We start from the raw sequence: 16,139 nt of genomic DNA, 5'->3' as shown, positions 1-16,139 counted from the left end.
CAGAAAAATTAATATAGAAGTAAAACAAACTTAATGGAAAATGTATATTCTGTTTACCATATATTCATCATGGCTGCCAATTTACTGCAAGGTTTTTTTTTAGATTTTATCATGTTAATGGCCATATTTTGGCTCAGCAGCTTCTACATTTCAGCAGTTGCTTGGAAACTTCTCTCACTCTGACAGCTGCCTCTGTGTGTCTCTGCAGGTCTCTGTCAGTATCAATTTGTGTTGCAGCTGACAGTGTAACATCAACTCCTGTAGACTGTAATATTCTCCTCTAAGATCCCTGTGACTGTCACATGACCGCTTCCCATTATGGAGCGCTTTGCTTTAGAAAGATTTTTTTTAGCATCTAACTTCAAGTCAAAGCATTCCCTCTTTATTTCTGTCACAGAGCTGTTCTGATGACATCTTAGCTGGATTCACATTTTCTATTTGCGTCAGGTCTCCTACTGTCACTCACAGATTTGTTATGTGTTTGTCTTCTGATTTCTGAAAGCAGGACTTGAAGCTGACGGTGTTTTTTATTCTTTGAGAACGTTTTGTGAATGAAACTCGCACACAAACGGAGCAGAACGTGGAGACTTATATGGCAATTTTAGGGGCGCGGATTATGCTAATGAGCCCATCACACAAACGCACCTCCTCATGAACCTCCTCGTGTCATTCATCAGGCTGAAACGAGCGATTTACAACAAGTTCAGGCAGTTAAGAGAGTTTGTTGAACCCCACACAGGATTTTCTTATTTTCCTCTTATTACTTTGTTCAAGAACACATATAAGAGAAAAATAAGAAAGCATTCATGCATGAGGCCCGTTGTCTATAACAGTGGTATTTGCAAAGCAAATTGATTCTGTGGAGCTCACTGGGTAAAATTTGATGCAAACATAACTACGGTTAGGTCAATCCACTATCTGACATTCATTTCTTCTACAACGGTTAGATTTGAACTGTTTTAACTACAAACTCTGATGAACCAACTGGTGAGTCGATTTTTATAAAGTCATGTTCACATTTATTTGACATTTATAGTTAAGATCCTAAATTTTCAAAAGATACTAAATATGCTATGCAGCAAAAAGATAATAAAATGATGCCGTGGTGATTTTTTTTTTTTTTTTTAAGAAAAAAATGCTGAGTGAATAAAACATTGTGTGGGAATGTTCTTGTCCTTTGCAAAAAAAAAAAAAAAGAGGAAGAAAAACTGTTAGGTCTCAGGTCTAGGCGTCTGTGGTCTTCTAAGTAATTGAGGAGCAGCACTCTTGGACGCTGAACATGGGAGCATTGCTCTTTATCCATCTGACTGTGCATGTCTTGGTTGCTGCTAGTCTCACCCTGAGGATGCGGTTGCGTTCCCACTGGGTCTTGTCAGAGTGGATTGCCACGGTATTGAGGCCTGTCACCTTGGCGACTGCTTCGCACAGCAGATCAGCCCCCAGTTTACAGTCTACAAACACCACCACTGGAGGCTGGTACAGTTTACTGTCCTGAAAAGTCACAAAGAAATCATAAGAGAAAGAAGCAAGATGAGGTGCTTTTTTAAACATTTCTATATACAGATATTCATACCAAATGTATATACTGATTCAGCCATAAATTATCAAAGCTGGAGTTTTTATTATATGACTTCACAAAAAAATGTGATGTATTATGTAACTGTCTGCATTTGGAAATCATAATTAATAGGCCATCTGACAAATTTCCATAATACTTAACATTCAATTTAAAAGAATGACTGATGTTTAATTATTTTTTATCATATAGATCACAATGAATTTCTATGAATTTATAACATTTCAGGACACAATGTCTAAGATTGTGTGTCAGAGGCTTTCAGTACGTTTTACAGACATTGATATAGTTCAGTCACATTCCTTTTAAATTCCAGCAGATGGCAGTTATGACTATCCAGCCAGCAACACACACTTTATAAGTAGTAGGGCAAGCTGACATACTTAAAAAAAAACATCAGGTCCACCTGTTAAGCTAAATTTTGAGTTTAGAACAACTAAAAAAGATTCACCAGAGGATGCAACAGAAGCTAAAGCTAAACATGGCCAGACTGTACAGTGATAAATGGGTGAAAATTCCTCCTCCTATTAAATGGTCCTAATTTATTTATTCATTTACTATAAATGTATTTATTCATTAATCGCCACTCCAGATATTTGTTTTTCTTGGAGTGTCCCATCCAAATCCCACCCTAATACCCCTCCAATCCCATGGGAACTTAACCATTGTCAGTGACAGTAGCCTTATACTTCAGGTTGAAAAACCAAACGGCTGTCATGAATAAGTACATGCCTCTACAAAGAAATGTAGCTCCTGTTACCCACACAATGGTCTAACAACACTTATTCACTGTGTTAAGTAAAGCAGACTGTTTCTGTCCTGTATAAATGGTGCAAGCCATTGCTGGGATTCCTGGAGTGGGGCCATGGCTTAGGGCCCACCCATTTCCTCCAGACAGGGGCCAGGGCTGCATGGCTGTCTAAATATGGTGTACTGGGGAAACCAGTCCTTGGAGCTTAAGGAATTCCCACTTCAAACGTTCAAACGGTCAGTTAATAAAATACCTAGCCGGTACCACCGCATAGTGAGACTGAGTGATAAATCTACTATAAACTAAAATTGAGATAATAACCTGCTTTCTGTGTTTGTCTCTACCAAAGCACCTCCTTGTTCTGCAGAGTACAATTAGACTTGGTCTTTTACAAAAACTAGGAAAATTGAACTGCTGACCACATAAAGAAAGCCTATGTTCGCAGTGTAAATGTCCTAAAAGTGATACTCCACCCAAAATCTATCTTTTGAGACTATAAGTGAGAATAAGACTTGCTAACAAAAAAGAGACTGTGTGCTTCTTTAACATACCTCTCCAAATCACCATTAAAAATAAAAAAAAATCAATTTTATAACCTACATTGAGAATCTCAAACAGCTTCTTCTTCTTGGAGGGCTCCTCTACCCATAGAAGGATCTGTCTGATGTTGGCACAGGGCTGGTTCTTCTCTCCAATAGCAATGCGAACAGGGTCACGAACCAACCGAGCAGCCAGCTCCTCCGTTCCTGTTGGGATGGTGGCCGACGCCAGCAGAGTCTGGTGCTCTTCGGTGACTTGGTCCAAAACCTCGAGTACCTGCTGCTGGAAGCCCATCTTCAACATAGTGTCCACCTACAGAATACAATGCAAACACACAATTTTAAACCTACAAGCCAAATATTTTATTTTAAAGTTAAAATCAAACATAAAAATAATTAATAAAGTAAAATAATTAATTAATACAATTAAATTAAACTGATGCTATGTCACCACAAATGACAGGATTTTCCTCAGGATGTTAAAGGACCAGTGTGTATGGAATATAATATTAATAACTATGTTTTCATTAATGTATAATCACCTGAAACTAAGAATTGTTGTGTTTTCGTTAGCTTAGAATGAGCCCTTTATATCTGCATAGGGAGTGGGTCCTCTTCCACGGAGCCCACCAGTTGCACCATCATGTTCTACAGTAGCTCAGAATGGACAAAGCAAACACTGACTCTAGAAAGGGCCTTGCATGTTTTTTGCCAGTTTCGCGGCTACCGTAGGTTCTCCTGCACGCTTGAAAGGGGAGGGCTATTCAGTTGGTTGCAATCAAAACTAAAATCCTGCCACTAAATCCTACACACTGGTCCTTTAAGTACTTATTCTTGGATGGAGAGTCTAAAGAATCATTACTGTGTTTGGTTGGTAAATTTTCACCAGGAAAAAAAGTCAAGTACTGGTACTTTAATTAATGAATTAATTTCATTCATTCTAAACAGCCACAGTGTTTTCAAGGTTTACTGAAGCCCTTAAAGTGCTGAACCACCCACAAATCTGAATTGTACAGTGATGGTCATACCTCATCAACCACGACAACCTTCACTTTGTCCAGCTGCACTGCTTTCTGCTTCAAGATCTCAAGGAGTCGCCCAGGTGTGGCGATGACAATCTGAAGGGGATTAATAAGAAGAAGAACAGGATGATGAATAAAGCAGAAGAGTTAAATAATTTTGTAAGACAATATTTTGATTGGGGAAGAATTGTTGTAAAGATAGTAAATGTACTTTGATGCTGCTCTTGAGGCGGTGGAGCTGCGGGGGAAGCGGCATGCCGCCCACCAGCAGGGCGGTTCTCATGTTTGGGAGGCCCATCACCAGTTCTTTGGCCTGTCTCTCTATCTGAATGGCCAGCTCCCTGGTGGGGGTCAGGATGAGAGCAACAGGGCTACGCACACTGTTTACTGGTCTCTGAAAAAAACAAGACACACAGCATCTCAATACATGTTTAGCTAAAAGCCATTACTTTAACAGATGGATATAGCCAGCATAGGCCTTTTTGCTGAAAACGTGTCACAGTAGGAAATGCACAAGTGTAAATAATAAAATGAATGATGGCTGAATTCAATGTATCTGCTATGGCTTCAGCATCCTGTTGTTGATTAATTTTCTTTCAGAGTTTAATTTTACTTAATGTACCTACACATTAAAAAATAGCCTCTACTGGTATGAACTGGCGGCTTTGTGCCTTTGTTAACTATTTGTATGAAAGTCATGCAAAATCTAGCACTACTGAAAAATCATGATATGAGTTGCTTTACTGTACCTCCAGTGCTCTCACTACAACTGGCAGCAGGAAGGCCACAGTTTTCCCTGAGCCTGTGTCAGCACTGGCGATCACATCCCTGCCACTGAGACCAACAGGTACCATCTGCATCTGGACTGGCGTAGGCGCCTGGTAGCTGGCCTTCTTCAGGTTGCCACTCAGTGTGGCAGGGAAGCCACAGTGTTCAAACTCTACGATGGGTCTCTTGACATCTCTCCCCTGGGTTTCAATGCCCAGCTCCTGTTTAATCCGCTGCACCTGCTCGTCTGTTAGTCCTGATATGAACCGATCTTCCCTGTAGACATAGTGTGCTTTAAGTTCATCTGCTCCACCAGTGTCAACTGCAGGCTGTTGAGGTTGAGTCCTTTCGTCTCCATTTGTATCCTTACGGTTAAACACATCCGCCCCAATCCCCATTCCCATTTGAGCCAAGTGGCTGGCTTTGCATTCAAGACTGCAAACATCATTGTCAGTGCTGTCACAAATATACTCCCCATAGCGACCACACATCACACAGATGGGCTCCCCTGGCTCCGGCCATCTCTGGCTCTTTTTGAATGATTTAACTGGTTCCTCCTCTTCCTCCTCCTCTTCCTCCTCCTCTTCCTCTGTATCACCTGAGGAAGACTCATGTCTCTCTTTATGTAGTGGGCTCTCTGTCAAAGCTGCAGAGTCTCCACTTGTTTGTTGTACTGTCTCATCGTATGTTTTGGTGTCTTCACATGCTTCCTCCTTCTGACCAGGCGTCTCTGAACTACCTTCATCATTCTTCTCCTCCTCACCAACCTTACTTTTCTTCTTCTTCAAAGCATTGTTTGAGCTCTCTGCTGGTCTCTTCACTTTGAGGGCTCTCGGCATGAACATTTTACAGACTTGTATTCTGTGAACACCAGAAAACAGATATAAACAAGTTAAGCTAATATCAAGACTATAGAGGTCATGGTTTATATGGTGCAACTTTTTTTAAAATACTGGGGATTGCTATGTCTGGGCGAATGCAGCATATTTAACATAACTAAGTCAAGAAATTTCATATCAATAAAGATGAAATTGACTTGCAGTTTCACAGTTCTCTCCTAAACACTGGTTGAAAGTCATCTTCGAAGAACTATAAATCACCTGTGTTTTTTCGGGGTTTTTTTTGGTAAATCTAAAATAAAAATCTGTACTGTAAATTACAGCTTTAACAGTTAGAAATACATATCAACTTGTGGAAGTGTTAACGTTATTCCGACACATAAGTGCAAAGTCGAAGGGTTTCGTATTTTCGTGCATGGTATCGAAAAACACGTTTTTCTACATAATACTCCTCCGCCACTGCTAACTTGTAAATGCAAAGAAATATTTTAACTGTGTGTTTATTCAACTAAAGTTACATATTACCAACACCTCTTCGCGTCAAATCTTCCAACTGTTCAAAACAGCCACCGACGCACACTAATGACGTACATTTGCTTTGCACGTCGGGAATTGTGGTTCGTTGAATATTTTTCTGCATTTTACCTGTGTTTATACAGGGGCTTCTTTGCAGTAGGAACTATTAAAATGTTTTTGTACGTATGTCTTTGTACCCTAAATTGTAGCTTCCTAGACATTTAAAGTCAGTCTTGGGTCATATTTTTACATTGTGGGTGTGGCTACATAGGTTGTAGATCTATGGGCTATACAATACAACTATACAATTCTAACGATCACAAGGACGATATAACAGACAGAAACTTAAAAACTGACTGTCCTCTTGAGAAATGTGAATTTTAACATGTAAAATGAACATTTGTTTAGCTTTGTTTCCTTTAATTGCATGCACGCTGTCCTCTTTTCATGCGGTATTCAAACGCGTATCGTAAATTCAAAAATTAGAAATGTACAGTCATTATGATTGATATTGAATAAGAATTCTATTTAAATTATCCTTCTGTCATGGGGTCAGTGTGTCACAGAAATGTATACAGTCCTCGCCAGCACATTATCATGATGATTATCTAGCAGCACGATACAATACAATGCCAAAATTAAATATTGTGATAAAGCTTTGCTGATTTCCCACTCATTAGTTAATATAAAGTCAGAGTTGGCTAGGTTTACCAAATTAACGACATTGTAGTAAAATCCCGACATCTTTGAGTCGTTCAAACCGATCTTATAATAAATCCATGGTTCAAACACGGACGCTGAAAAAAAAAGCTAATATTCCTGACAGCAGTTGAAGGCATCCTGGGCGCATGCGCATTCCGCAACAACGGTGCAGGGTTTGGAGAGCCACAGTGTGCAGCAGGAAAACCGCACCACGGCACTAACAGAGGAGGGAATGCGAAACACATAGGTTACCCATACAATAAACCATGGACATGAAAGGGAGAAGCCTTCTTCTTCCAAAGGACACAAAGAATGGAAACATTTCTGTTTTCATTCCAGCTGAAGAGCAGTTTTTCCTCTGAAATCCAAGGAAACCTTCACAGCTTGGTCCGACGGAGCCCATCTCAACTGGTAGAGAGAAGAATGGATGAAAAACACCAAGACTAACGAATCATTGTGGCACAAGGAGACAGAATAGGACGAATAACCACAATCAGACTAGTATTTCATCATTGAATGAACCTGTGAATAATCATCGGAAACACACCGCATCTCCTCATTTTTACAGCCGGTCTTTTGTTTTCCACGAAATTCCAGTAGTGGGATGCTTTCGCGTTGTGCAGCTGCATAAGGTTGAAGAAAACAATTCAGGGACAAATATGGGTGAAGTTCAGGACGTCAGGGATGTTAAGAAGATTTTTGTTGCTCCAGCAATAAAGTCTTTCGAGCACTATGACTTCTCCCGAGCCAAAATCTGTTGCAGCCTCACATGGCTGGTGGCCAAAGCATATGGGACAGGTAGGTGCATCACTGTACCTCCACTTACCTGCACGCTGCATGAAGATTTTTGTCATATTTTATCATTTTCTTTTTCAAATGCATGTTTGACAGCATTTTACGATGATGACTAATCTATAACATGCCTATAATCATTTTTGGAACAGCACAAAAACAAATCCTTACAACAAATTTAAAACCTGTGATGGATAATAGACACAGTGACTCACCATTGATCACCTGAGGCAGTATTACATAGTATTCCCTTTAGGATTATCACAGTGATTTTCCATTAGGGTAAAACGTTTCTGGTTCACAATCAACTTAGTTTTTTTTGGTTGCTGTCTCCCATCATAAATGAATAGCCTATTGGAAAAGCAATACATATTTTCTCCAGAGGAAAGATAAAAACCGGTTTCCTCTTCTGGATCCCAGTGATCAATAAATGTGTTGTCCTGCATGATGCAAATGGAGCAGTCAGCTTAGAAACAGGGAGGTATGAAGGTGTCCCAAATGATGTAACCTTCAGCATACTGCATTCAAGGTAAATTTAGAAAGAGAGGCATCACATGTGGGACTTTTTTTTATACATCTCAGCACACAAAGGGTTGACTTGTTAGCAGTAATCTAGGATAAATGATAATGTTAGTAACCATCAACAGACAAAAATCAACAGAAAACAGTGCTTTTTGCCTTTTAAAAACCCCCTTCTGTACGATTCCTAACATATGACATGACTGATGTCTCCTGGGTAAAATCTACTTAAGCGATGAAAAGATCCACAATGAGTAAATGAATTGCGGTGTTTGAGCTGAGATGCTATCTCGTCTCTACACATCTAGTCCCTCTCGTTAGGCTCTGTTGTAAATCACCGCTTTTCTTAATCAGAGATGCTGACGCAGAAACGACTCAGAATTACATGTCATTCCTCATTCAATTCATTCCGAATGACCAAACAGTAAGCCATCATTAAGTTATAAAAGATGATGAAGAAATGAGATTTAATGCATTTTCATGAGCAGCCTTCTTTTTTTAGTGAAGCGTATCACAGCATTGTATCAGTTTGAGCCCTGATAGATAGATGGATAGATTGAAATCTAATGCTGTTGTGTGTGAATGTCCAAAAACTGAGATTTATTAATATGATGGGATTCATGTGGATATATGTGACCTTTCATATTTATTGCTCAGACTTGGTGGATTTAGGCTACACCTTTTAGGAATTAAAGATATTTTGAGTAATCTTTGACTTTTATCATCCCCTGTTGTCCATCAGTAGGAAGTACAACAACATGGATTTACAGTAACAGTAACTCATCTCCTTCCACCAACATCTTTGGCACCATCTCATACCATTTTGACGTTGAGCTTTGGTGACCTGTGACAAATTCAAATCTGATTTTTCCCCAATACAAGCAAGCAGACATTCAACACATGTCTGTGGTAAAGAGGTACATCATGTAACATATCTGTGTAAAAACACAGCATTTCACTTTCTTTCTTAGCTTGAGAATGATTTTACCATTTGATATTCCAGCAAGTGTGACGTTATTTTGCAGGTTAGTGTCTTCAAACGCCAGGCTAACACCCCACTGCACATGACTAGCACATTATGCTATTCTCAGTGTCAGAGCTACTGTCGGGCTGATGAAGGTGGCGACGCTGAAAAGAGAGGCAGAACGAGATCACTTCTCTTCTGGACCATAAATGTAGAAAAACCTGTATGACTATCATCATGCTTTTAACTTCCATATCCCCAGAGCTGTAATTAAAGCTGAAATGCATGGCTCCTGGCCAGAAGAAGAAAACATGCTGCACCCTGAAGCTTTTATTAAGCTAACATACAGTCAGATTATTATATTTCCAAAGATAATCTTCCAAACATTCTCCTTCTTCCATTGGTTCTTCTTAATCTGCAATTTTCTATGTATTTATCGATCACGTATTGAAATAGATGCCTCTCTACAAAACCTTATTTCACCTAAAGCACAATAAAATATTGAACATCTCCAAGGATCTCAATCTGAGAGCATCTGAAGTAGCTCAAGGAGAATATGTGTAGTATGTGTGTCACACTGAGGCTACTGTCACCATATAGCCTACAAACTTTGGCTGAGTTTCACACTGCAGCTGAAAGTGTCCCAATTTTGCTTTTATTTCCCATATGACTTATATAAAATCCTCAGGCATGTGACGCACAGTGGCTCATTTCAGCGTTGCCATGACAGTAGCTAAATGTTTTTCATTGAGCTGCAATCATGTTATACATTTTTTAAAACCGGTATTGGCAAATATGGCACAGCGATGAAAACAAAGACAAAACAGCTGACTTGAGATGTGTTTTTACACATAAGTGAGACACGTCAGTTTAAAGCTGCAACTGTCAATTACTCTGAATGTTTTATTGATTAATTGATTAGTTGTCTGGTCTATAAAATGTCAGAAAAGGGTGAAAAAATTTCAATCAAATTTTTTCCAAAGTTTTGTCCTGACAAACAGTCCACAACCCAAAGATATTCAGTTTCTTATCACAGAGGACTAAAGAAACCAGAAAATATTCACAATGAAGAAGCTGGAATCAGATCATTTGGGCATTTTTCTCAAAAAAATGACTCAAAACAATTAATCGATTGTCAAAATAGTTGTCAGTTAATTTGCTGTCTATCGATTAATCGACCAATTGTTGCAGCTCTATGTAAATTCAATCAAAATATACATACAGTAATCAAACTATGTTGAAAATAAGCGGAAGTTGAATTCCACGACAGTTGTAATTTTTTTTCTTATAGGACAATTTGTCAATAAGATTATTCTTTCGTGCTTTTGCTGTCTTCTCTGCCGTTCATCTTTATTTTCCTTTTTTGATCCCAATTATTATATACTGGCCAGTAAGTGTTCAAATGGCTTATACCAATACAACCAATACATGGTGTTGTCGTCTGAACAGTGCAGACAGAACGGTATTCTGTCGCTGCTTGTAGCAACAGACCACATTATTCCTCGCCGCCGTGTTGTAATAGCCGCACAAACATGAGATCCCTTTGCAGATCCTCTGTGTATATTCAATCAGGACTGAATGAAATGGGCTGATTCCAAAAATACAGCCCTCCAGAGAGGGAGAGAGAGCGCAAGAAATAGAGAGAGAGAGAGAGAGAGCGGGCTCATATCCAGATCCCTGCCTACGCTGCTCTCAATATTTCTCATGCATCTGCCTCATTACACCGATGCAGGAGCGCATCAAGAATACGCAGTGTGGTAGATGCGGCCTGTGTAGCAGATCATCTGCTGTTAGAAAAATACTATCAAACATCACACACCGATGCACATATCTAATGTATTATACGACTCTACTTCACAAGCAGAGAGCTCAGAGAAGACGTCTCAGTAGCGAGGCTCTTCAAATGCTCGGTGAAACCTGGGTGGTGGAAGCAAATCTGTGTAATTAACAAGTATTTTACAGATACACTTGGTCAAAGCATTTAACTTTTTGCTTCATTTTGTTACAGAAGTCAGACTTCATCAATATATGATTAAATGTGAATCTAATCTTGCTCTTGTAGGTAGTTACAAGATATTTTATCACAGTAATGTGACGTTAAAGCTCTGTAGGGCTACAACTAACGATTATGTGCGTCATCGATTCATCTGCTCGTTATCTTCTCGATTTGTCGTTTGGTAGTGAATAATGTTAACATTTGAGGGGCTTGAACAAGCAGTCTTTTGGCATTTGTGCTTGGAAAAATATTTGAACATGATCTTGAAGTCTTCTTTAATAAGTAGGTACATTTTAGTAACAGCACAAACCAGAGAAAGCAAGTAGTGGACCGCGCTTCAGAAAAACATCCGTAACATGAAATATAACTTGAAATATAACATGATTTCTACCAGCTCCAGGGGTGTTGTATGGTAGCTCAGCCCGACCTCTGACCTCCTCATAGAGGATGGAGGATGGAGGAGGAGGGGGAGGGCAAGAGAAGAGATTAATTTCTTTGGAGGGATCAATAAGGTAGCACATCAGCCAAATACGTAAAGGAAAAGCATAATAACCTAGATGGCTGCTACTGCTGCTGCTTCATGCATTTCTGTTCTTATACAGAGTCCATCTGTAGACGACCTCGTTGGTTACGGTCAGTATGAGCAGGTGATTCATTGACTTTTGTGTGTGGAGGATGGGCGGTGGTGTCAGGGAATGTAAAGCTTTCAGTGTGGCTCACTACATGCTACAGTGTCTCTCTCTACACACACACACACAAAGAGTTATCAAAATTTACATCTGCTCCCCTGCTGCAGACACAGCAACGAGCTCTACATCTGGAGTGCATGCAGGTGTTTTTTTTAATGTTTTTACACAGCTGCAGCATCTCATTTGAAACCAATTAATTATTTTTATATTGTTTCATATGTTGTGGGGAAATACGGTCTTTTGTTTTCCAGACAATAGCCGTGCTTTCTCTTTTTTAAGTGCAGTTTTTTTTTAAAAATTGCCTCTCAACTGAGTGAACGCTGACAGGAAAGGTAACAAGACAAAGCAGTTTATGAAAAACACAATGTTTTTGAAGTATTTGTCGAACATCCACCGGCGGTGGAATTCGCTGGAGGTGACACACACACGCACGACACGTACACACACACACACACACACAAACACAGCCCCTCTCTTTGATGAAGCAGGCAGTGAGAGGGGTGTTCCCAGGGAGCTAGAAGCTGCAGAGATATATATACAGACTAGATGAATCGATTGGGTTCCACTCCTACTGCAGTTGCTATAGCAACGTGGAGGTCTATCCACACGTGTCCATGTCAAGATACTGTCAAAGTACGGCTGTGAACAACGGAGCAGACCTGCCAAAGTAAAGTAATGGCAGAGAATCTGTGCACTGAAGGGAAAATCCAAACTTTGTTGTCAAACTTTGTCAGCTCCTTTTTTTCTCCCTTCCATCATACAGACAGCATCCCAGCAGACTTGAAGGACCCCTTCTACACAGACCAGTATGAGCAGGAGCACCTGAAGCCTCCCGTGGCCAGCCTCCTGCTATCCGCAGACCTCTACTGCAGGGCCGGCAGCCTCATCCTAAAGAGCGACGCCGCCAAACCCCTGCTGGGCCACGATGCCGTCATCCAGGCGCTGGCTCAGAGAGGACTCTACGTCACTGACCAGGAGAGACTGGTCACTGAGAGGGACCTTCGAAAGAGGCCTCTTCAAATGGTAGGAGGGATTTTTTTTTGAATGGGACTGCAGATCATAATCATATTACAAATTTGAGCTACCTCTCCAGCACAGACTTTACACCACTACAATTTTACTGGTTACAAGCTGACTTAGACCTGAAGGCTTCCACTGCCCTGTGTGTGTGTGTGTGTGTGTGTGTGTCATGTCTTTTATAGCTCATCTCTTGACTTTGCAGGCAGCCTATTGAGTGGAAATGAGGGATCCTCATTATTTGTGGGCAAAGTCTCAATAGGAGGCTTCATTGCCTCAGTGAATTGCAGTTGAGACACGATTAGCACACAGTATGCCTGCAGTCTCTTTGGATAGTCTTGCTGATTTTAATTTCCCTTCTATGCTAATTCGAAAGTTATTTAAGTTTTTTGGGGGGATCTAGAAGTAAGGCATTTTAAGGTTTTAGCTCACAAAGTTTGATTCCGATCGTGTAATTTAAAGCTAAACTAAACGGATAGATGGAGCGTTTTGCTTGATTTTGCTGTGTTCTCTCCCTCGTCGACACAGCAGCTCCCACAGCGTGTGCCGTGAACACGAGGGATTTTCACATATTACTGTCTTTCTGCAGGATTACCTTTTAATTCTTTCCTCAAATGTTTTACATTTTCTAGACCAGAGCTGAACAAGGGTTTTACACTCGATTTTTACAAGTTCATGAATGTCTGTGTTTGTATGTGTGTGTGTTTCGTGACTGAGCGTGTTGTTGCAAGTGTGAAAATAAGTTTCCCCTTCTGTCCTCTACTGTTCCATCTTTTCTCCCCATCCCTGTCCTGTATCCCTCATCTTTCTCATACTCTCTACGTATCTCGTTCCTTCTGTCTTCAACCAATAATCTTTCCCAAACACCTTCTTTTTTTTTTACATTTTACAATTTCACATTTCCTCACTTATTACCAAACCCTTCCTTCATCATTTCTAATTTCTCTTGTCTGTCATCATCCCTCCATTCGGGTTTTATTTGCTTTCTCCATCAATCCCATTCTCCCTTCCCTGCTTGAAGCATAAATGTGCAGCGTTATGATCTAGTTGTAGGAGCCTAACTGATAATAAACGGGCATTAGAGAGGTATTGTGAATGTTTTGTAATCAATTTAATGAGATTCAGGAAAGCAAAAAAAAGATGCAGCACTGATTACTATTGTTTGCTAAAAGGTTGTCACCACACCATCCCACACGGTTCATTTACATTACCTGCTGCACATTGGAATGACAGCTCAGGTGGGGGATCATCTATTATTTAAAGACATCATCTAACTTCTAGCTGCTGTCCAGGCTGAGTTTTGCGGGGGTGTGGACAGTCAGCAAGAAGAGCAGAAACAGGAGAGAGGCTGTTCTTATGGGAGAGACATCTAGCAGGGCAGTTAACCGGCTTGAAAAGTTGTCCTAAAAGAAAATAAGACTGGTTTTATTTCTGAAGCAGACCGTGAAAGAGTAAAGAGACCGAGCAGCTACCTGCAGCTCTAACAGTAAGCTGCTCTGGATACGAGCGCCGGCACTGTCATTAAATGCTGCTTCATGGCATTTTAAGCTAAGCGTTTGTTTGAACTCAGCAGTTTGCATATAGTACAAGAATTCTCCGAGTAAGCGACTTCAGGATGCGTTCGAGGTAGTTTTAGTAGGTCAGTCAGCAGCGGAATTAGATGCCGCTTGATGTCTCGTCTTGACATACGACACAGCCGAGCATATTCACTGACATTCTCACTAAACTGACTTTGCATCGTGGAGTTATTTTTTCTCTGCTCCTCCACCTCTCCGTCTCTATTCTGCCCACTCATCCTTCTGTCTTCGGCCACGTGACGGATTCCCACACGTGAAGACACGGAATCCAAATTTCACTTTCCGCCCACTCGGTCGCCTACACACACACATGCTGTATCACTGACACCCTCCTCCACCTGTAGCACACGCAGAGAAAGAAAGAAGAATGTGGAGGTTGGGTTGCGGAGCTGAAAAATGTTATTACACGTCGCAGCCCACATGAAGCACCACCGTGAGCATGATAATAGCTGAGAGTCGTTATCAAAAAGCTTTAATTGCTAAGTTTAATAATACCAGCTCTCCTTTTATGTTCTTTTCAAAGTGTCAGCGTCATGTGATCATCTCTTTTCATGGTGATAGAGGGGATCATGGGTAATTAATTTCCTAAAACAAAACAAATATGTTCAGACTGTTTCTATGCAGCTGCGGTCAGGGAGAAAACATCATATTGAAGGTCATTATTCAATTAAAAACCAATATCAACAGCCTGATGGAAAGTCCAGTCTAACCTTGTTGCTGTGGAAACGCTAGCGGGATGAGAATGACGTCAAGATCCCAAAAAAAAAAATGAATCTAGATGATGAATGAAAATTGATTCTAGGTGTCTGTGTCAGCATGTGTGCTCACTTGTGTGTGTGTGTGTGAGTGTAGCTAAGGACTTAATTACACGCTGTAGAGTGGGACAGTAGTGCTCCCCGCATCCCTGCAGCACGGCGGGTGTTCAGATAAGGTGTTTAATGCAGAGGAACAGTGCTCGGCGTTCATTTATCCTCTCGCAGCAACGCATCTGCTCCAGTCACTCACGTTCATTCACTCGAGCAGCGATGGTTAATTCCCTACCGTACCGGCACCCGAGCAGCGGTAACAAGAAATGGGACAAGCACTGATGTTTCACCTTCCTGCCAAGATTTACTCTGCCTGTCTGGGGCTCAAATTGGCATCGCAAAGTCGCAGGATTGTTGTAACGGGTTTCAGTAGATGTTAGAGGTGTTCATGAAGTTTTCTCCAACCTTTTGTACTTGGAGCACAAAAGATGTGTCAGGATCTGAGGCTGAGCTTACCACCTCTGCTGAACAATTTCCTGGAAAAAAAAGCCTGCAGAGCATCCACAGGATAGTAACTTTGGGATTTATTAGATGACAAAAGTATATATATATATGTCCCACTAGATTTATCTCAAGACACTCACTTCCTTGACCTCATCACGGTGAAGATCGATGTTCTTCCAAACTGCTGGACTTTGAATGTCAAAGCTTTAATAATTAATAAAACCGTAGTAAATAGTTCATGATGCTGCCAAGAGTTTTAAATGTACTGTATAAATCACTGTGGTATCATAGCTGCATGCGGTGAATACTGAGAGGAAGAAGCACAGCACCTTACATGGTTTCTGAGTTTCTTTATAGACTATATGGGTGTTATATCTGTGACTGTATGTAAGAAGAGCCATGCAACAGACAGGTTTATAGTCACACTTATGTTAGAGACTGCTTTCAAATCCAACCTTAATGGTAAAAGCACTTTAATTGTCTATTTAAAGAGATTTATTCTGTCATTCATGTTGAAGCCATGCTGCTATTGAAAGCGAAAGAAGTCAGCTTGTCATTAATTTGTGGATTCTTTAGATGTATTGTTATCTTTTGTAGTCATGGCAAATTAATTACAGCACAA

The 16,139-nt window shown here is 40.5% G+C and overlaps 2 protein-coding genes across 7 annotated transcripts in view; one reads left to right on the top strand and one right to left on the bottom strand.

Annotated features, from left to right (window-relative positions):
- Window positions 1-1,183: 1,183 nt before the first annotated feature.
- On the bottom strand, window positions 1,184-6,096 carry ddx59 (DEAD (Asp-Glu-Ala-Asp) box polypeptide 59). 4 transcript variants are annotated; one of them, XM_067596715.1, is made up of 6 exons: window positions 6,027-6,080; window positions 4,638-5,517; window positions 4,100-4,282; window positions 3,895-3,984; window positions 2,928-3,179; window positions 1,184-1,491 (listed from the first exon to the last, which is right to left on the bottom strand). In XM_067596715.1, the coding sequence occupies exons 2-6, from the start codon at window positions 5,499-5,501 to the stop codon at window positions 1,243-1,245; spliced, it is 1,638 nt and encodes a 545-aa protein (XP_067452816.1). In that variant the 5' UTR covers window positions 5,502-5,517; window positions 6,027-6,080; the 3' UTR covers window positions 1,184-1,242. The 4 variants fall into 4 exon arrangements, with proteins under 4 accessions (XP_067452816.1, XP_067452815.1, XP_067452817.1 ...); XM_067596714.1 differs by lacking the exon at window positions 6,027-6,080 and adding an exon at window positions 5,757-6,014; XM_067596716.1 differs by lacking the exon at window positions 6,027-6,080 and adding an exon at window positions 5,807-6,014.
- A 112-nt stretch (window positions 6,097-6,208) lies between these two features.
- Window positions 6,209-16,139, top strand: part of camsap2a (calmodulin regulated spectrin-associated protein family, member 2a) — a 51,362-nt gene continuing 41,431 nt past the window's right edge. For all 3 annotated transcript variants that reach the window (XM_067596712.1, XM_067596711.1, XM_067596710.1), the window contains exons 1-2: window positions 6,209-7,511; window positions 12,437-12,696. In XM_067596712.1, coding sequence (XP_067452813.1) covers window positions 7,373-7,511; window positions 12,437-12,696 — 399 coding nt within the window. In that variant the 5' untranslated portion in view covers window positions 6,209-7,372. The remainder of the gene's footprint in view (window positions 7,512-12,436; window positions 12,697-16,139) is intronic.

The sequence above is a fragment of the Thunnus thynnus genome, chromosome 8 (assembly GCF_963924715.1).
Source record: "Thunnus thynnus chromosome 8, fThuThy2.1, whole genome shotgun sequence".
In the NCBI taxonomy this organism is placed as follows: Eukaryota; Metazoa; Chordata; class Actinopteri; order Scombriformes; family Scombridae; genus Thunnus; species Thunnus thynnus.
This window is presented reverse-complemented; position numbering and strand designations above follow the sequence as displayed.